The sequence below is a fragment of the Vulpes vulpes genome, chromosome 12 (genome assembly GCF_048418805.1).
Source record: "Vulpes vulpes isolate BD-2025 chromosome 12, VulVul3, whole genome shotgun sequence".
Classification (NCBI taxonomy): domain Eukaryota; kingdom Metazoa; phylum Chordata; class Mammalia; order Carnivora; family Canidae; genus Vulpes; species Vulpes vulpes.
Genome location: NC_132791.1, coordinates 90,888,059 through 90,910,000, shown reverse-complemented (window position 1 = coordinate 90,910,000; position 21,942 = coordinate 90,888,059). Strand labels below are relative to the sequence as shown.

Sequence of the window (21,942 nt, the reverse complement as noted above, 5' to 3'; positions counted from 1 at the left end):
ATTAGCATTTTCATTTACTTTGGGTAAATATCCAGTAGTGGAATTCCTGGATCATATGGTAAGTCTATTTTTAATTTTTTGAGGAGCCTCTGTACTGTTCTCCAGAGTGGCTGGACCAGTTTGCATTCCCACAGATAGTACATGAGGGTTCCCTTTCTCCACATCCTCACCAACACTAGTTTTTTGTTTTGTTTTGTTTTGTTTTGTTTTAATTTTTCATTCTGTTGGGTGTGAGGTGATAGTTCATCGTGGTTTTGATTTGCATTTCCCTGATGATGAGTGATGTGGAACATCTTTTCATGTGTCTATTGTTCATCTGTATTTTTTATTTGGAGAAATATCTGTTCAGGGCCTCTGCCCATTTTGTAGTTGAATTGGGTTTTTATGGTGTTGAGTTTCTGTGTTCTTTACATACTTTGGATATTAACCCTTATCAGGTATATCATTTGCCAATATCTTCTCTCATTTAATAAGTTGTCTTTTGTTGCTTTCTTGCACTGACAAAATTATTTTGGTATAGTCCAATAGTTTATAGTTTACATATTTTTTGTTTCCCTTGTTTGAGGAGACAGAGCTAGAAAAAATGTTTCTACGGCCAATGTCAAAGAAATTACTGTATTCTAGAAATTTTTACCATTTCAGGTATCACATTTAGGTCTTTAGTCCATTTTGAGTTTAGTTTTGTGTATGGTGTAAGAAAGCCAGTTTTTATTCTTTTGCATGTAGTTGCTCAATTTTCCCACCACCACTTGTTGAAAAGACTGTCTTTCCCCTATTGTATATTATTGCCTTCTTTGCCATGGGCTAATTGACCATAAACTGGAGTTTATTTCTGGAATCCCTACTCTGTTCTATCTACACACTGATCTATGTGTCTATTTTTGTGCCAGAACCATACTGTTTTGATTACTACAGCTTTGCAGTATATACTGACATCCGAAATTGTGATACTTCCAATGTTGTTCTTTCTAAATGGAAATGATTTTTAGTATGCCCCTCAGCCCTGCTGCCCAGTCAGCTGCAAATCATCATCCCCTCCACCACCAAGGATCAGTTTCAGATAGCATTTTCTAGTTATGTTCAGACATTTCCTGAAGTCTTTTCTGCTCCTGGTCAACAGCAATGGGACTATTCTTTCTCCTTCAGTTTTTCCAAAGCATCTTGTTCACCTTGGGAATGCTTCGCAATGCCAATCTTATTTTGGGAACTGTACTGGCGCAAGCCAGACTATGCTTCAGTCTGAAGCATAAGTTCATGCTTCATGTCTGAAGCATAAGTTCATGCCTGAGCTTACCAAATTGGTGCCTTACTCTGCACCAAAGAAGTAAAAAGAAAACCTCAATAGTAGAGGCCCTGCTTTAAAGATCAGATCTGGGTTTTCATAAAGCTGCTTTTTTCTTTTAAGATTTATTTATTATTTGAGAAAGAGAGAGAGAGAAAAAAAAGAGAGAGGGAAAGTACAATGGGGAGGGCCAGGGAGTCTTAGGCAGTCTCCACATTGAACACAGAGCCCAATTCGGGGCTCCATCCTTCGACCCTGAGATCACAACCTGAGCCAAAACCAAGAGTCAGAAACTCAACCAACTGGACCACCCAGATGCCCCATAGGGCTGTTTATTTAATGGAATTAACTCATCAATTGATAAAGGAAATGACCTTGCTAAGATTTTAGGTGATTTTTTTTTCTGAGTAGACAATTTGCAATCTTAGAAAGTTACATCCAAAGCAGTAAATAGATTAGTTTCCTAACCATTTCTTCGTGCGGTTTCTCAGTGCCAGAGCTGTTTATAAGCTTGTCTTTCCCTCATCCTCTGACCTGCAGAGTATATGACATTCTTTCTTGAGATGCTTTTGGACAAAAGCCATCATTAGTGGCAGAAGCTTTTCCCCCAAATCTGTTTATCCCGTATCCACATCAGTGCCATGTTTTCAGAGAATAGATGGATGATATTCATTCCCCATAATCTTTCTTTTCAGCCAGATTTCAAAGATCAGAACTTAATTGTGAATACATTGGAGGATAAAACTGCCATTTTTATATAGACTTATTTATTTTAGGGAGAGCTAGAGAGCATGTGTGCATGTGAGCACAAGCAGGGGAGGGGGAGAAGGAGGGGGAGAGAGAGAGACTCTACAGCAGACTCCCCACTGAGCACGGAGCCTGATGCAGGGCTTGAGCCCACCATCCTGAGATCATGACCTGAGCCAAAACCGACTGAACCACCTAGGTGCTCCAAAACTGCCTATTTTTACTAATCAAGCTGCAGATACTCAGATCACCCTAATGCATTGGCTTCCTGCCATCATCAGTTGCCTCTTCTGGATGCTTCCTCTTTAGCCACCCCCTTCCTTAGCCCCACAAACTCATAGGATTCCTCTTTCATGAAAGTCTATAATTCTGACCTCAATTCAAGGCAGAGCTCCTTGGGAGTCTACAGAAGGAAAGCCCTCCTGCCCAGGACCCCAAACACTCTCCCACATCCCATGCGAAAACTGTCCAGCTAAGACCCTGAAGTCCTGGTTAAGTGTCAGGTAGTCTCCTGGAGAGGCTGCACACCCCCATGTGGGTTCTCCTTTCCCAGGACTTTGGTCTGTCTGAGCTTACCTGCTCTCCACCCCACCTCCAAAACTTCTTGATTTTATCTCGGGTCAGTTATCCTACCACATTTTGGACTTTCCTCTGCACTTAGTGAATCGAAACAAAACTCCCCAGTGCAGTTTTCTGTAAAGACAGCCTCCTCTTTATTCTGGGCAGCATTTAGAATAATCACAGCATTTAGAGCTGAAAGAAGCCTGAGGGAACGTCTACTTCCAATCTTAAGGGTGTACAAATTTGGAAATTGAGAGCCGGAGAGCTCAAATGGCTGGTTGACTCTGCTGCTCTGTAAATAAGTGAACATTTTCTGGCTTTATTGCCCATTTGTTGTAAATGTTAAAATGAGCATTTTAATTCATAAGAACCCCCCTTCCCATGTTTTTCTATTAGTCTCCTCTTAATAGAAAGAATGTCTCTCAATTCACATGTGACGTGGAGGGAAGGGATTTCAGAATCCGTTAACACTTTAATAACACTTATTTTCCTTTCAGGTTCTCCCTCCATTACCCAGGTTGCTATTAAGACATTTTTATATCCACTGGGGGAGCATCTGTGCAGGTAGCACAACTGATGTGTGTGTTCTCTTTGTTCATGGTGAAGCTATCCTGCAAACACGAATCGCTTTGTCCCCAGTCCTCAGGGGTTGGGATATGTGGGGAGGGGTATGCAGTTTTTATGCATTACAGTTTGCAGACTTTTGATGGCCTGTATGCTCCACAACCCAGATCAGTGGTTTGAACATTTCTTTTCCTCCCACACTGATCAGTTATTTTTAAAAAATATGTATTTATTGGCGGGGTGGGGGGGGTGCGAGAAGCGAGTGTGCCATGGGGAAGGACAGTGGGAAAGAATCTCCAGCAGACTCCACTGAGCACGGAGCACATTGTGGGCTTGCTCTGATGACCCTGGGATCATGACCTGTGCTGAAGTAAGGAGTCAGATGCTTTACCAAGTGAGCTACCCTCAGCCGTTGAGCATCTGCCTTCGGCCCAGGGCGTGATCCTGGAAACCCGGGATCGAGTCCCACATCGGGCTCCCTGCATGGAGCCTGCTTCTCCCTCTGCCTGTGTCTCTGCCTCTCTCTCTCTGTGTGTGTCTCTCATGAATAAATTAAAAAAAAAAAAAGTGAGCCACCCAGGTGCACCTGGTATTTTCTTTTTAACCTTTTTTTCCTTTTTTTTGAGGGGGGGAATGGGGAGAGGGGAAGAGAGAGAATCTTAACCAATGCCCAGCATCGGGCGGTGGAGGAAGGACTTGACCCCAGGACACTGAGATCATGATCTGAGCTGAATTCAAGAGTCGGATGCTTAACTGACTGAGCCTCCCAAGCACCCCACACACTGATCAGTTATTCTATACTCTTTAGTCAAATATATTTCAGCTGTGAGTGGGTAGGACTGCTGGTGTCTAGGGTGACCCATTCGTCTTGGTGTGCCCAGGACTTTCCCAGCTGTGGCACTGAAAATCCCACTTCCCCAGAGGTCCCTCAGTCTTGGGCAAACCAGGACAGATGGTTACCCTAAGAGCTGCCCCAGCACATTCCTCCTACTTCCCAATGCCAAGGTCATCTCAGGATCAAGAATTAGAGCCTTAGATACTTGTGTTCCATAGAACAGCACTGATCAATAAACTGGGGGAAAGTTATAATCAAACCACTCAGGTATGCAGCTTCCATTATACTGAAGACTCATTGGAAGGTAGTGATTGAAACTGTACTAACAGTCACAAGGGCCCTAACCAAAGCAGCCTGGGACCAAGTCTACTCTATTTATAACAATTTTTCCATTGTTTTTGAGGAGAAGGGATAGAGTATAAGGAAGTCATTCAAAAGGATAAGTTGGTACACATAAAATCTGAATCGAAAACCATGTTAGCCAGTGGGAGAATCAAATGCAAAGATCTTCAATAAACTGCACAGGACATATCTTGGAGAAAAATGTGTTCCAGCTCTAATGTCTAAGAAAGAAGTGTCTGCTTTTTGGGATTGATCCAAGCCCTCTGTCCTATAAACAGTCTAAACCCAAGTTAATAACAGGTTCTGTGGGAAAAAAGCTAGTAGGACAGCGGTTTGAATAAACTGAGCACAAGTCAAGAATTTAATAGAGCTATTAAAAGTAGAAGTTGGAGGGAACCACTGCCTATCTCTATTTTAAGACTGTTTGGCTCCCACTTATTTGAAAATGTTAAAAAGATGAAGGGTATCTTCCAGATACAGATCTCTGGAAGCTGCTGAATGATAAAATACTGTCTCTTAGTAGAAATACCATCCCCGTTGCAATGTCAGTGTGATGTTCAAAAATATGGAGGTGGAGGAGTTTGGAGGTAGTTGGTATTAGAAGGGAGGCAGGAGACTATCCTGGATCTGGACGGACCTTGGACATGCAAGCTCCCTTCATGAATTCGCAATCTTTTTTTCCTCAAAGGAGATATTTAGAAAAGGGGCAGAGGAGACAGTCACCCATCCCATTCCTTGAAACGTAACAGCTTACAACCAATGATATAATTTTTGTTTGCATTTTTTATTTGATTTTTACTTTTGTTTTTGTTTGGGCAATTAGAATGAAATCTGGGGGATGCCTGGGTGGCTCAGTGGTTGAGCATCTGCCTTCAGCTCAGGGCGTGATCCCGGGATCTGGGATTGAGTCCCACATTGGGCTTCTTGCAGGGAGCCTGCTTCTCCCTCTGCCTGTGTCTCTGCCCTTCCTTCTCTCTGTCTCTCATGAATAAATAAACAAAAATCTTAAAAAAAAAAAAAAGAATTAAATCTGGGCGATTAACCCCAGAAGGGAAAGAACTTTGATACCTGAAGCAGGCTTCCAGGGAAGTAGGACAAAGAGTGTGACCCCAGAAGAACGAGGTGGGCTAGGATGGTGGTATGTGGCATAGCAGAAGAAGATGCAGAAGAAGCCTTCTTAGCCAGATTTACTTTCCACCACTTGGATAGACTACTCGTTTTTTAAAAATTGGGAAACTAAGGCACAGTGATCCTAAGAGACTTTTTCAGGGTCATGTAGAAAGCAGCAGAGCCTTGTGAGTTGTTGTTGTTGTTGTTGTTGTTGTTGTTTTTGAAAGATCTATTTATTTGAGAGAGAGAGAGAGAGAATGAGCAGAAGGGGCAGAGGGAGAAAGAATCTCATGCAGACTGCCTACTGAGACTGGAGGCCAACATGGGGCTCTATCTCACCACCCTGGGATCATGACCTGAGCCAAAATCAAGAGTCGGACACTCAACTAACTGAGCCACTAAGGTGCCCCCAGCATAGGCAGCAAAATGACCCTTCAAGCACAGCTGCTGTGCTGCACTAAACATACCCAAGAAGGCAGGCAGGGCAGGTAGTTTCCTAGTTGAACCAAGTTTACCAACAGAGAGATGTCTTAATATGTGTTGAGTAATTCTTACGTGTCTTTAGCAGACACATTGTTTTACGCTCTTTTTATGTCCCATACTATTTAAATCTCTTTAGAACTCTATGTGATCAGGCTTCTTAACATCTCCATTTTATAGAAGAAGGAAGGACACTGAGGTACATAGTCCAGTGCCCTGCACTCTAACCCAGATGGTGTATATAAAAGGGCTTCGTGCAGGTGTAAGGACCAACATTACTCTTTTTTTTCCTCTTTTTTTAAAATAATAAATTTATTTTTTATTGGTGTTCAATTTGCCAACATACAGAATAACACCCAGTGCTCATCCCGTCAAGTGCCCCCCTCAGTGCCCGTCACCCATTCACCCCCACCCCCCGCACTCCTCCCCTTCCACCACCCCTAGTTCGTTTCCTAGAGTTAGGAGTCTTTACCAACATTACTCTTTGCCCTCATTTCACATTTCTTTATCTGGAAAGATAAGACAGAAATTACACAGGAATTACAGGTGACTGCAAAGACTCCAGTATTGCAAAATGTGGACCTTGGAGGAACATAATTGCAATCTAGAGCAGAGATTAGCACACTACGTAAAGCCCATGGGCTAAATCTGGTCCCTATCTGTACTGTCCACAAACTAAGAGTGACTTTACATTTTTACATGGTTGGAGAAGAATCAAAAAGAGACTGTCTGGTGAAGTGGAAATTACATGAACTTGAGATATCAGTGTTCACAAATAAAGATTTAGCAGGACACAGGCACATATTGTTATAGTTACCTTCATGTTGTGAAGGTAACATCATTGAGTGGTTGCATCAGAGGCCAAAAGTCCCACAAGCCTAAAATATTTACTACGGGGCCCTTTACAGAAAAAAATGGAAAAAAGAAAGAAAGAAAGAAAGAAAGAAAGAAAGAAAGAAAGAAAGAAAGAAAGAAAGAAAGAAAAAAAGAAAGAAAAAAAGAAAGAAAGAAAAGAAAGAAAGAAAGAAAGAAAGAAAGAAAGAAAGAAAGAAAGAAAAAAGAAAAAATGCCAATGCCTGATGTAGAATCATGTGGTCAACATAGTTACCTAACACTTTCAGCAAAAAAATTTGTCATAATTGTGAGGTTATTAAATAACTGAACACCTCCCATTTTGTGCAGAAAATGGCTAATTAAAAAAAGATTCTGAATAAACAGTTCACAAATGACTTTTTTTTTCAATTTTCTTAAGGATTTTATTTATTTATTTATTTGAGAGAGAGATCTCAGGCAGAGGGAGTTGCAGAGGGAGAGGGAGAAGCAGACTCCCCACTGAGCAGGGAGCCCAACTCAGGGCTCCATCCCACGACCCTGAGATCATGACCTAAGCTTAAGGCAGATGCTTTACTGATTGGGCCACCCAGGCGCCCCACAAATGACTTTTTAAATAGCATATCCAGCACACATGGATAAGATATAGAAATACATTTATATTCCTATTCACTACATGTTAGGACTCTGCTTGTTTTCAGACAAGATCTGGTTGGCCCAATGTTTGCCCTGATCTTTACGATTGTCAAGCCCTTTCATATACATTAACTTATTTGATAATTTACAAATACTGGAGGTACCGATCGACTGTAATAAAATGGTCACCAAGCTGTATGAGTGGCAGTCACCCTTTAACTGAATGATTGTGCACTGCTCTGCTTCTGGAGTTTTTCTGGAACCTACCTCATCTTTTGTCTGCCACCCATTGCCGACAATGGCGAGCCCCGATCTCCCAGTGCTACATCCCTCTTTTAATTTGTGACTTTTTTTTTTTTAGGATTTTATTTACTTATCTGTGAGAAACACACAGAGAGAGAGAGAGAGAGGCAGAGACATAGAGGGAGGAGAAGCAGGCTCTGTGCAGGGAGCCCGATGTAGGACTCGATCCCAGGACCCCGGCATCACGCCCTGAGCCCAAGGCAGACACTCAACTGCTGAGCCACCCAGGTGTCCCTAATTTGTGGCTTTTTATCTGCTTAGTTCTGAGTGGGTTTGTTAGGATTGTGTCTAAACTATAAGTTCATAGGCTAAGTCTCAAGAGGGATTCAAAGGACATGACCTTTAATGCTTAAAGCGAAGATGATAAACTGGGATCCTTTGGGCCAAATGCAATCTTCAGGATGCATACGTATGCGTGCCCTTGTGTCTTAAAAATGTGTTAGTTACTTGGTAACATTGAAAGAGTTTGGGTTGTTTTTTTTTTTAATATATAAAAGTCAGATTTCTCAGCTAAAAATATCCGAAGAGCTAGCAGCACTGGCCCGATGACCGCATGGCATTAATAGCCAGCGTTGAGAGGGAGCTGCTTGCTTTAGGTGGGACCCAGGCTCCTCACTGTGGTCCCCACTCTCCCTCTATGGCCATGACACCTTGGCCAAACATTGGCTGCCACTCCTGAACTTAGGAGCCCCGTCTCTCCATTCCTCCACCAGCTTCGCTTCCTCTTTTTATTTATCTTCCTATACGCATTCCAGTGTGAGTCCAGTCCACAGAGTCATGATCGTTGTTTTGGCTGCTGAGAGATCTTTTCTTGTCTGTTTTCTGTGTCTCCCCTGAAGCCAACGTGTTGGGGGTTGGCAGACTGACCCCTAACGGTGTATACTTGGTGGAGATGTGGCGGACCCAACCAAAAGCATCACCTTGATTCAGTAGCAATAATTAAGCTGAGAGAAGCAATCTGAGGTAAAGGAGGACTCTAAGCACTTGGAAAGGAGTCGGGCCCGGATTCCTCCCCGGCCCCCGTGACAACTGAACCAGCATTTGCAGTTACCTCTCATGGCCCAGCCAGGGCTATGTAGCTCCTAGAAGGTTAATGAGAACTATGGGAACATAAGGGAAAGACATCCCACCGTGTTCTCAGAAAGCCCCAGATAGCCTCGCCTCTTTCTTGACTGTTCAGCTGAGCTGATTATGTGCTGCCAGCTGCCATCCCGGTGCTGTCTTCTTGTTGGTGCTGTTAAAAATTATCCCGGGACAGAGAGAGGCAGGGAGTGTGATATAGAATGTCTACATGACGACAGTGTTCACAATGTTAAGCCAACTCAAGTGAACAGAGCAGAAATCGTGTACTGGGTGGAAGTTAATAGCTTAGCCCGCCCAGTGATTTGCTAGAAGAAAATGCCTGTTCAGTTGCCACAGATAACAAGCAAAACAAACCTACCCGCTGGGCTAAGTGCTTAGCAGGCATCCCATTTTCATGTCAGGTTGTTCGTCTAAACCACTGTAAATAAGGCAGGACAGACTATAGGAGGGTTTCTGGGGTGCTGGCATTTCGAACCATGAATCACCTCGCACCACTCCCTGCCCCATTTGCAATCGGGCTTGGCTAAACCATGATTAAAGATGTGCTGAGTTTTACTTGGAGGGGCATTCCACCGGGCTCCCTCTTGTACCAAGGCTCAAGGCTAAAAGGGGGGAACAACCCATGGAACCTATAATCTCTCTTGCCCTCCTCAGCACTTCCCTTTCTGCTCTCCCCAGGTCTGGCCAAGGATATATTTTGCAGAAAAGTGTGTGGCTTAATAAGAACAAAGGGAAGTGAAGGCACCCAAATGGACGATTCAGTTCTTCTCTTCCTATGGCCATATTTCTGCGATGGGAAAGGAAAAGAGCGAGATTTAGACTCCCCTCTTTTTCAGTGGGAATAAATCAACCCAGTGGAAAAGCCTGAGCAGGATAAATGTTTCTCTTCTCTATTACTAAGAACAGAAGTCAAAGTATCAGTTCATTCACAGGGTCGGTCGGAAATGTTGGATATTTTTCAAAAGAGAAATGACAACAGTAACTGGCAATGGGTGTTGAACATATGAGATCATATACACAAACCCTGAACAGGAGTCCTCTCCTTCACTGCTCCTCACAACCACTCGAAATGGGAACCACGGTGATTTTCCATCTCACAGATGAAGAACCCAGGGCCAAGAGAGGTTAAATTACTTTATCCTGGTCTCACAGCTGGTCACTGACCAGTGGGGATTTGAAGCCAAGTAGACTGGCTTCAGCATCTGGACAAGGGAGCTGCGGAGTGCAGGTTTCTGGCTTCTATCCAGCTGAATGACTTTGGAAAAAAAATATTCTTATTGGCTTCCATTTCCTCATCTGTGAAATAAAGGGTCATGTTAGATGATCTTTAAAGTCCCTGCCAGCTCTCTGAGTCTGTTTCCAAATCAATATCCGTCATCTCCATGGCACTGCTGTCATTTATTAGCTCCGGAATTACAGTAAGCTAAGGGGCATGTGGGACAGGAAGGGGGGCAGGGAGATTGCCGCGTTGTACACCGAACCCCTTCCTAACAGAGGCACCTGCTGCCATTGCCACATGGTGCCCAGACGGGTAGGATGGCTGGGTGACTGCGCCGGAGCTGGGAGCAGGCCGCTTGGAGCATCCCACCCAGGCTGCCACAACTGGTTTTTGAGCTGGCCCACTCACCTTCCCCCAGAAACGTCCTTACCGCCCTCCTAAGTCTACCACGGGCTCCGTGTTTGCTGAGTGCTCCAGGCACCTGGCCCAGGTGAGCTATGACAACCCCTCTGTAATGTGACCAGACCTGCTTCCCTTCCTGCCTCCCCTTGAGTTACACTGACTGAGACTTCCAGGAATTTTGCAGCAGCCCTGAAGCCTTTGTTCTTGCTTCAGAGTAAGGAAGTGTATGTGTGTGTGTGGGGGGGGGGGGGGGGGGCTGGGTGGGAAGGAGGCTCCTTTGAGTTCTGTGAAATGACCTCAAATCAAGATGTCAGGCTTTTCGAAAGACCCAGTGGCCAGTGACGCCACGTGCTGCAGATGCAGATAATACCGAGTCAGGAGTTCGTGTGAAATGGGAACCCGCCTTCTGGGAACGGTGACCATCCCCTTGCCCTCCGGCTGCAGACTGAGGTGTGACTGCTTCCCCCGGGGCAGCCACGCGGCTCCTTTGGTGGCACAAGTCAGGGCAGTGCCAGGTCCCTTCCACCCTCCTCCCTGGGCCTCCCCCTTCCAACCCGGGGGTGGGCTTCTTCTTTCCCTCTCCCCACAAACCTACCCAAGCACGTCCAGGCGCTGCAACCGCACCGGCACCGGTCTGCTGTGACCCAGGGCGCACCCACCTCGCCACGGGATCTCCTTCCTCACACCGTACAAGCGCATCCCCCGCACCCCCACCCGCGCCCGCGTGCCCGGAGGCAGAAATGCCACCGGAATGCAAACGAGGGGCTGCGGGGCGGGAAAAGGGAATAAACGCTTTTATTTCTAAAATCGGGGTGGAGGGTGGGGTGGGGTGGACCAGGCGTCCTGAAGAGCGTGGTCTGCAAGGGCTGCTGGCAGGTTGCAGGGCTGAGCGGGGGGGCGGGGAGGGAGCCTGAGAAGCGACGGGAGGTCGGATGGGAATCGATGGGATGGGAGGAGGCAGGGGGGAGGGCGGAGGAGGAGGAGGGGGCGGGGTGAAGCCGGGGAAACTCAGCCCGGGTGGACAGGACGATTCCAGAACGCGGTTTGCCGAGCTCCGCCGCTTGCATTTCGCATGCAAATGAGGAGGGCACCTCGCGGGCCGCGCGGGTCGGAGCCGCGGGCGGCGGGGGCTCGGCACCCGGGGCGGGCGAGCGGCGCGGCCGCCGCAGCATCTCCCGGGCGGTCCGCGCCGCGGGGCGTGGGGGCCGCGGGGCAGCGCCGACCCCCGAGCGCGCTGCGGGCGCTGCCCGCCCCGGCCCGCAGGCCCCGCGGGAGGAGTCGGGGCCGCCCCTGCACCGCCGCGGCCCGGGCCGCCGGCCACCGCGCCTCTGCGGCCCCTGGAGACAGAGGTCCCTCCCCCCGAGGAAGCGGAGAGCATGAACTTGTGGAGGTGCTGCCTCTTCGCTGTCGCCCTGCTCAGCGGGCTCCTCCTGGTGATGGTCTACCACAGCCAGCTGCACCTGCCGCCGACTTTGGGGAAGCCGAGCGGCCCCGGCCCGAGGCGCGGGAGGCTGCACGCCTGCGAGGTCGCCCTAGAGGGGAGGGCGGCCTTCTTGTGGGGCAACACCTTGCCGTCGCCCGTGGGCAGTGTCCCCTGCGAGGACTACCTGCTCCAGAACCACTACATCACCAGCCCCCTGTCGGAGGAAGAGGTTGCCTTCCCTTTGGCTTACGTCATGGTCATCCACAAGAACTTCGAGACCTTCGAAAGGCTCTTCAGAGCCGTCTACATGCCCCAGAATGTCTACTGTGTGCACGTGGATGAGAAAGCCACGGCCAAGTTCAAGGAATCTGTGCGGCAGCTGCTGAGCTGCTTCCCCAACGCTTTCCTGGCCTCGAGGATGGAGCCCGTGGTCTACGGGGGCATCTCCAGGCTCCAGGCCGACCTGAACTGCCTCAAGGACCTGGCGGCCTCCCAGGTGCCCTGGAAGTACGCCATCAACACGTGTGGCCAGGACTTCCCCCTCAAGACCAACAAGGAGATCGTTCGGTATCTGAAGGGTTTTAAAGGGAAAAACATCACCCCCGGGGTGCTGCCCCCCAGTCACGCCGTCAAGCGGACGAAATTCGTGCACCGGGAGCACATAGGCAAGGATGGCTCTTTTGTGAAAAATACCAATGTTTTGAAGACCTCGCCTCCACATCAGATGACCATCTACTTTGGCACTGCCTACGTGGCCCTCACCAGAGAGTTTGTCGACTTTATCTTCCATGACAAGAGGGCCATTGATCTACTCCACTGGTCCAAAGATACCTACAGCCCCGATGAACATTTCTGGGTGACACTTAACAGGATTCCAGGTATGTGCCAATCTCCGTGGCCGGTTTTTCTCATTCACAGATTGGACGCACTAGCATTCAGCTCTTCGAGAGAGAACACACTCATCTGAAGTTATTTGGGGGGAAAATTGTGATGCTTAGAAAACTGTTGGTCTAAGTTGCTACTTAGTGACAGTTTTTTTTGTTGCTGTTTGTTTTAAAGATTTTATTTATTCATCAGAGACACACAGAGAGAAAGAGAGGCAGAGACACAGGCAGAGGGAGAAGCAGGCTCCACGCAGGGAGCCCGATGTGGGACTCGATCCCGGGACCCCGGGATCACGACCTGGGCTGAAGGCAGGTGCTCAACCGCTGAGCCACCCAGGGATCCCATTTAGTGACAGTTTAATGCCAACTGTGTTGTCTTGCAACTGTGTTCAGTACAGCGATGGAAGAAGTATGCAGAGCTACAGGAGCTCTGGCAAAGCTGTCTCTGATCATGGATCGTGTAGCTCACTCTTTTTGTCTTTATAAAGTTTTTTTTTAAGATTTTATTTATCTATTCATGAGAGAGAGAGAGAGAGAGAAAGAGGGAGAGACATAGGCAGAGGGAGAAGCAGGCTCCCTGCAGGGAGTCTGATATGGACTCGATCCCAGGACCCCCGGGCCAAAGGCAGATGCTCAACCCCTGAGCCACCCCAGGCCTCCCTGCTTGTCTTTTCTTTTTTTTTTTTAAACTGAGGTATAATTGACATACACCAGCTCAGTCTTGTGAACAAATGCTTTTCACAGCCCTTGATAAGCACGGCTACAACATGATGAAATTGATTTTTAATAAGCCTTCTAGAATTTATGGGTCGAAATAGGTAGTGTTTCTTTCAGAGCACATTGACGCAGCATCACATTAATCCTCAAAGTCATTGCTCAAAGTTGGTGGGGCTGTTTTTAGAAATCTGTGACTCTTCTTTGGAAGTTGATAAATTATCTCTTCAGTTAAATGTCTCTAATCTAAGACCTCATCAAGTACTCAGGTCTCAACCGCCTGGGTTCAACAAATACAGTCTGATATCTCGTTGTCGAGAAGAATGGGTAAAATGAGTTGGAATATACAGAGTTGATCCAAAGGAAATTCCCAATTTCGAAGTCACAGATTATTGGAAATTCCACCCGGCAGTCTCTTGGTTTCATATACTGTGAAGTCTTTCCCACTGTTTATGATCCTTTGGAAGGGGGTCCAAGGTATATACTAGGCAACTGAAGGCAGGAAACAGCACCAGATTCCCTCTTCGATTCAGGACTGAGCTTCTTTTCAAAATTTTGTTTTCTGTGTGTTGTCTAAGAACACCTGTGTGGCCTGCAGCACCTGTTCCTGGTGATGTCCCAATAAACACACAGCAAGGCTGTGTGTATCAGCCCTGTGTGAGGGTGGCCCTGTGCCTGCCAATATGTGCAATAACTCCCTGCTTGTACATGTAGTATTATTATCATGGGCACATTTGAGTGCAGTTTGAAGCTACCTTCATATCTGAAAGTGGATTCATAGCGGTGCCTCTTTTCTCAATAACTCAGCATTCCTAAGAGCCAAATTGGAGTGGTGGTCACAAAAATCTATTCAGGGCAGAAAGAGGGTGGGCCAGGTGACGAGGTACAGAGACGTATGCTCTCCCATGGGCCACCAAATTGTCAGATCGCAAAGACTTGTAGGAGCAGGAGTAAACCAACATTTATCACAGTGTAGTAAGTGTTCATTCTTATTATTTACAAATGACTATTTCAAACCCATGTCAATAGGCTGTAGGTGGCATCTGATATAGTCTTGGTTGATCCAGTTTGCTCCAGATGTAGGCTCTACATCATTTCTTCAAGGATGAGAAGTAATCATTGTTACCCTCATGTAGAAAGGAAGAAAAGGAGGCTTAGAGAGATTGAACTAACATGCTCATCTTTACACGGCTTGCCCAAGCAAAGCTGGGATCTAATCCTGGATTTGTGTGACCTGAAGCTTGAATTTGCACCAGGAAAGGAAGGAATAGTCACTTCTTTTTTCCTATATCTAAAGCAAGTTCCCTGCTGAATCCCAGAAAGGAAAGGAGACGGGTAAGGAGTGCGGGGGGGCGAGGGGTTGTGGGGAAACAGGGGAAGTTAGGTGTCCCTTCACTTTCCAGCAAACTTTTGCTGGAAAGAAGGTTCGCTGGAATATGAAGTGCTAGTGTGTGTGTGTGTGTGTGTGTGTGTGTGTGTAGGAACACAGTGAACATGCTGAGGCGTAGCAGGGCCCTGTGCTAGCTGGAGTCACGGGAAGGTGGCCTTCCTGCAACTGCTCACTAGCCCCACACAGGCTGCTGTGCCAGCCTCCTCGGTCCCCATCTGGAACAGGCTTTGGTCTGGCTCTTCCTTCTGTGAGCCTGTGGAACTGGGGGGTGTTTTTCTGTTAATGTTCTTAGAAAAGGCTGGCGAGGGGAGAAGCAGCCAGGCTGACTTTGAACCTAATCACTGTGTGGAGCATCTTGAGGACTGTGTCTTTTTTTTTTTTTTTTTAAGATTTTATTTATTTATTTTTCACAAGAGACACAGAGAGAGAGAGAGAGGCAGAGACACAGGCAGAGAGACAAGCAGGCTTCTCGCAGGGAGCCCGACGTGGGCCTTGATCCCAGGACACCGTGATCACGCCCTGAGCTGAAGGCAGAAGCTCAACCGCGCAGAGCCACCAAGGCATCCTGAGGACTTTGTCTTTACAATGAAGAGAGGTCCTCTTTTTTTTTTTTTTTAAGATTTTTTTTTTTAACATTTTATTTATTTATTTGACACAGAGAGAGAGAGCACACGCAGGGGGAGCAGCAGGCAGAAGGAGAGGGAGAAGTGGGCTCCCCTCCGAGCAGGGAGCCCCATGCAGGGCTCACTCCCAGGATCCTGAGATCATGATCTGAGCCAAAGGCAGACACTTAACTGACTGAGCCACCCAGGTGCCCCAAGATTCTTTTTTGTTTTAAGTAATCTGTACACCCAGTGTGGGGTTTGAGCTCCCAACCCTGAGATCAAGATTCACATGCTCTACCGACTGAGCCTGCCAGGCCCCTCTTGTATGTAAACAATGTTTATATACACTGTTTTTAAGTTTACTACAAAAATACACAGAACAAGAAAATTGATCTTTATTTTAGGTGCCCAATTGTGAGAAACAAAAGACTACCAAATGTGTTCTTTATTTACATAGATCATATGCGGATATTTAAGGAGCTAATTTTATTTTTATTTATTTATTTTCTTTTTTTAAGGAGCTAATTTTATTTAAATGCTTAAGTTTTTCTTATTTTGAAGCATTTCATAATCTGGACCCAAACAATTTTGTGGGACAAAGGCACCAGGGATCTTTGCTTCCCAGACTCCAACAATGCTGAGTGCGTAGAACTCTTAGGCCAGTAAAATACGTGTTGTTTCCTTACTTAAAACGTTACAGCGACTTTTCATTATCTTGAGGATCACGTTGAAATTCATATTTTGACATGACCTCCATGACTTGAGTCCTCCTCCCTTTCCCCTTCCCCGACCCTTCTTTCTACCTTCATTTCTTTTTACTTGATGCCTCGGACTTTATGTTCCAAGAGACTTCTTGGCTCCACACACTTTTGCAATTTTCACTTAATTTAGGGCTGAGGGGTGGTGGCCTTTTGTGATGTCCTCTCTGGAATATATCCCTCCTGCCATCTCTGCCTGACTCTGATTCATCCTTTATAACCCACCTTGGATGGCACTTCTGGAAACCACCTCCAATCACTCCCTTCCTAAATGGTTGGTACCCCAACTCTGGGTTCTTCTGCTCAATGTCTCTGCTGCCAGCATTGGATTATAATTTCATGCTAAGTGAATCTCTCCTCTGCCCTACACCCTCAGTGTTTGAGTTCCTTAAGGGTTAGAAATAGGACAACCGTCCTTGTCTTCCCTATCACTACCCCATACTACCACCCATCCTGATTTGAGGAAATGGAGCTTGCTGGGCAGCTGTGGGTTAGATTTGGAGAGGGGATGGATAGGTATGAGAATATTGGAAGGATGTATAGAAGGGTCCTGTATCTGGGTGAGATGGGGTTAATTTTTGATAGGAAGGATTTAGAGAAACAGGAGATAAGATACTGCTTGGAGGTATAATTCCACAATAGCTAAATCCCTCAAGTGATACCAGTAAAGACAAAGATAAAGGTATCAGATAGACCTTTAGAACTGGCAAGCCCCAGAGTTCCAACTGGAAAGTTCATAGGGCAAAGTTCCTCCTTAAAAAAATCTGGTTATCAGGTAGCCACTCCCGGGGCCCATCATGCATTTGCATCTGATTCCAAGAGAAAGCACTGGCACCCTATGTGGGCGCCTCCAGTTAGTTCCTACCTTCCCCGCACCTGGTTTGAGTTTCTCCCACCACCTGGCACCCATCCAAGCCCGCTGTTAGTATTTATTTCTGGCCCACTCACCATTCATGCAGTGGGCTTCTACTGTCTTATTTGGATCTAGGCTGCATCTCAGCTACTGGATTAGGGAGAAAAACAAAACAAAACAACCAACCCGGAATATAAGGAAGTGAAAGGTTAGGAAAAGACAACAATAGAAAGAAACTCGAAACATTTCTCCAGGTGTAGCTCCCAGCAAATGTAAACACTGAGCCATTGAGAAGGTATGTGTTCTCTACGGAAAGGTTACCAGGCCCTTAAATCTGGGCGGGGCTGGATCAGTCCCAGTCTTTTTCAAAGTATGCATTGTGCTCTCTGTACATCAGCCTAAATTTAGAAATCAGTTTCTAGAACCACAAAGGGTGCATTCAGTCATGCCGGTTGTACCAATGATGGAGAATGAGAACAAATTGATGGACTAATGGAATCGAGTCTCAATGTCATTAGAACAGTCAGGTCTACCATAAAGCTGATTTTGTGAATGGGGCCGGATGTCAATTCACCCTGGTACTTCTTTTGTCAATATGGAGATCAATTCCGGTTGAAGGAGAAATGATATAAAACAACAACTTCCGCGGGTTCCTATCTATTTAACAGAGTTTTAATATGATACCACTTTAGGGGCACCTTGCTAGCTCAGTCGGTTAAGCATCTGACTCTTGATTTCGGCTCAGGGTCATGAGATGGAGCCTTGTGTCAGGCTGGGTGTAGAGCCTGTTTTAAGACTCTGTCTCCCTCTCCCTCTGTGCCTACCCTCTGCCCCCCACCATGCACGCATGCACACTCTCTCTCTCAAAAAAAATATTTAAAAGAATAAAAAATAAATGATACCACTTTGTATCACCAGATAATACTAATTACACATAATACATTTGTGCATCATTTTAAAACTATTGTATCAGTGATTTGGGCCTTTGGACCTTTTAATCCACCATTAGAAAAGAGCTCTAGAAAAAAAAGAAAGAAAGAAAAGAGCTCTAGGCTCTTCTCAGGTCAGTAATTTGGGGAAGATTTATAATTTACAATTCATCCTGGCTCTTGAGTACCTAGACTGATGAGTTTATATCATAAAATGGTGAGCTCCTGGTAGAGAAACTTTAGGCAGGTTGCCTGCTATTACGTAATTAAGCTCTGCTGAAACTGTAGACAGTTGAAAGATCATTTATGATGCCTCCAGCCATTGGCCGTGCTGTAATATTTGAATCATCTTTACTGGGGAATTTGTGCCCAAACATTCTTTGCTCCCCACCCCTGTGAAGGAAATAATCCGGAAACAACTGCTCTTAATTAGCTTTTAATTCCTAATCTCCAGAACAACATTATGCAAGACAGAAGAAATTGGATTAAAGTATATATGAAGATTTAATTAAATATAAATACCATTATGATTGGTAAACATTCACAGAGCTTAACATGACTTGAATCCTGGCAGAAAGGATTAATGGAGCTGCCACTTCAGAACTGGCAAGACCATTTTTCCAACATTCTTTCATTGTCATCATTGTCTACTAATTGTATAAGATAAATATTTTCTAGAAGCAGTAGTTGCCTTTTTTAAAAACAAAAACATAAAATGTCATTTCAATGACTCTTGAAGCAATCCAATAAAATATTTTGTGTGTCAAAGCCCTCATAGATGTATAGTATTATAATGTCAACATTATCTAACAGAAATATGTCTATTTCTCTGAACCACTACCACCACTACATCTCTTCTACCCCCTTTGAGTCCATGTGGTACTATGAAAAAGGCTTCAGAATGTGATGAGCACTGGGTATTATACTATATGTTGGCAAATTGAATTTAAATTAAAAAAAAATGAGACAGAGGGTTAAAACATTTAAAGAAAGGAAAGAAGTAAAGGGCTTCAGAGCCAGACAGAGTTTAAGTCCTGGCTCCCATTTTGCTAACTATGTGGTATTGGCTTTGATGTATGCTACCTCTCAGTTTACCCACTGATGGGAATAATAAACAGCACTTAGTTCCCAAAGAAGTTCTAAGTATTAAGTGAGATAATGTGTATGGTGCCATGGTTCCCGGGCAGAGCCCCAACATCCACTGTAGGGCCTGTAGAAACACAGATTGTTGGGCCCTCCCCTCAAAGAGTTTCTGATTCAGCAGGTCTGCAGCAAGCCCCAGAATCTGCATTTCTAACAAGCTCCCGGGTGATACTGATGCTTTCTGTCTAGGAAGTACGCTTGGAGAACTGCGGATATCAACCATCTTTTCCAGAGTTTGGCCCATTTATAGATTTGCAGCAACTCTTGGTTCTGTTGATTTCCATCAGAGACTCTCCTTGACTGAGAAAAGGCAGCCACCAGGAAAAAGGAAACTGAGCCTGTGTAAAAAAAAGCTTGATGGTGTCGGTTGCATGTAGAGGATGTCAAAAAGTAGTGCGTAAAGGGCTAATTGGGAAGTGTTCATATTGAGTAAATATCTTCTGGGCTCAGGAATGGGGCAAACCTGCTGATGGATTTTAGCTCTGTCCTTATTAGCTTTGTGACCACAGGTAACCCTAACCTCAAACGCCTCACCTGTACAGTCCTGATAACAACAACTATTTAATAAGTTGTTCTGAGAGGGGCATCTGGTTGGCCCAGTTGGTAGATGTGTGACTCTTGGTCTCAGGATCATGAGTTCGAGCCCCACGTTGGGTGCAGAGAGTACTTAAATAAAATAAAACATAACCATAAAAATTAAAAATAAGTTGTTCTGAGAATTAAGTGAAAAAGCTGAGTGTCAAGTGACAGGATAAGTGTTTATCCACTTAATAATATGAATATATATATAAAGAAAACCTTAATGTGGCCTAGAGTTCCTAAAGGAACAAGGTGTTAAAATTAATGTAAGTATCTTTTTACTATAAAAGGATGTCTAAAAAAATAAAAATAATAAAAAAAAAGGATGTCTGCACTATGGCTCCACCACCATGTACAAGTGGATATAGATAAACCCAAAGAGAAGCAGGAGGAAGTAGAAGAAAATGTAAGCAGTTTAACATGTTGGGATGGGTACTTAATCCTTGTAACTTTGTTTTCCCTTAATGTTATCGGCGTAATTTTTGAAACTACTAAAACTGCTCATTTTGTCCTCAAACGAATACCTGCCAAGGTATATTTATCTATGAGAAGTGGTTCCTTAAAAATCCAAAGGGTTTCAGTAGTGTCTTTGAGACTTTATTTTTGTGATCACATCAGGTGAAAGGAACAGGAATCGGGATTAGTAGGTTGTTTTGTTTTCTGACAGCATATGGTGAACCAGACGGGCCTTACAGAGATATTTGTTTAGAACATAATGTAATTTCTTAGAAAAGGAAATCAGCACAGCCAGGACACAAAAGAAATGTGAGCTTTTTCGCAATCATTCAATACAGGTTTTTGCTGGCGCAGCCACATCCTTCCCATTTTGGGTGTTCAACTTCCTCAAAGTGAAAACAAACTTTGCCCCTCCTAGCTACTGACACTGATAATTTATGAGCTCCAGTACGAAATTCACCAACACATAACACCATAACCCCCTTGTGCCCATCAGTCAGTTTCTACAACTACCAACATACTGCACAAACTCAAAGCCAGAAAACAAAATCTATGAAACATCGTTGAATTGATTCTAATTTTCAGAAATGAGTAGCTTCCTCTTTTCAAAGGAAAGATAAAATTCCAATATAAAGTTCCTAAGGAAATATAAAATATGCTTTCTACATATCCCATAATAATGATTTCCTGAAAAGTGAAAATCTTTTTATCCAGCCTATATCCATATATCTTATATATATATATATCCTTATATCATATATATATCTTATATATATATGTATATATATATCCATATATCTTATAGGATATATGACATCAACCAGACTGTTTATGTATTCCTTTTTTTTTTTTTTTTAATGAACAAAGCTGAATCTACAGACTCTTTAAGCCTTTAGCCTTTACAAGCAAGAGTCAGAATAATGCTTGTTAATATTTCTCTTCTCTTGGCCTTCCTCTTCCTGCCCGGGAAAATGGGAGGACGATGTTACTAAAAGTAGTAAACTGATTTAGTGGGATAGACTGTTCATGTGCAGTGTTTTGTGATACTTTTGTTCCTCTCTTGCTACTACTGAATATCCACTTCCTCTATTTAGGGGGCGGAAAAGGACAAATAGATAGTCTTCCTATTTTAGGAGTCTCTGTATGTTTGTGGAAATGACACAAGGATCTTTTGCTGTCAGCTACATATGAATGTATTTTCCATTGTCACTTGTTCTCATAGAATTCAATTAAACTCCCCCACCCAACCCACCAAAAAATATATATATGTAGAATAATGCATTTCACAGCAGTGGCTCTGACTTGCTACTATTTCTTTTCAAAGATGTTTGTAAAAGAGCCAGAAGAATCTCTGGGTAGCTCTAACAGTGAGAGTTTTAGATGACTCCCAAGGACACTCAAGAATCAGAACAGCAGGGCACCTGGTTGGCTCAGTCCCTGAAGCCTCTGACTCTTGATTTTTGGTTCAGGTCATGATCTCAGGGCTGTGGGATCCAGGCCCATGTAGGGCTCCCAGCTCAGCAGGGAGTCTGCTTAAGATTCTCTCTCTCCCTCCCTATCTTCCCCTCCCACCCCTCATTCTGTCACCCCCCTGAAGTAAATAAATACATCTTTAAAAAAAAAAAAAGAATTAGAATAGCAGTGTGTGGACTTTGAGTTTTTAAACACGTCACACCACACACCTAAAAACAGCAGAATACTAAAGAAATGGACAAGTGTCATGAGCCTGGTGTGAATGTTTCATTTTCCTTTTTACAAGTTCTTCAAACTCCAGCCACTGGACCATGTAAGAAGGGCACATTTCTCCTTGTTT

The 21,942-nt window shown here is 44.8% G+C and overlaps 2 protein-coding genes across 5 annotated transcripts in view; both read left to right on the top strand.

The window, feature by feature from the left end:
• Positions 1–9,619, top strand: part of LOC140594642 (N-acetyllactosaminide beta-1,6-N-acetylglucosaminyl-transferase-like) — a 22,159-nt gene extending 12,540 nt beyond the window's left edge. Inside the window, exon 2 of the mRNA XM_072729156.1 lies at positions 9,453–9,619. Coding sequence (XP_072585257.1) covers positions 9,453–9,619 — 167 coding nt within the window. The remainder of the gene's footprint in view (positions 1–9,452) is intronic.
• GCNT2 (glucosaminyl (N-acetyl) transferase 2 (I blood group)) overlaps positions 1–21,942 on the top strand; it is an 83,115-nt gene that overhangs the window by 37,416 nt on the left and 23,757 nt on the right. The window contains exons 2-3 of one of the 4 annotated variants that reach the window (XR_011995689.1): positions 1–3,154; positions 9,453–10,100. The exon at positions 1–3,154 is cut by the window's left edge and continues 169 nt beyond it. The exons of 1 other annotated variant lie outside the window; for it this stretch is intronic. Coding sequence is in view for 1 of the 3 variants with exons in the window: in XM_025999376.2 (XP_025855161.1) it covers positions 11,772–12,696 (925 nt within the window). In the remaining 2 variants the exon portion in view is untranslated. Of the gene's footprint in view, positions 3,155–9,452; positions 10,101–11,497; positions 12,697–21,942 lie in introns of those variants that run through there. 2 more of the 4 variants (XM_025999376.2, XR_011995690.1) reach the window with 2 other exon arrangements.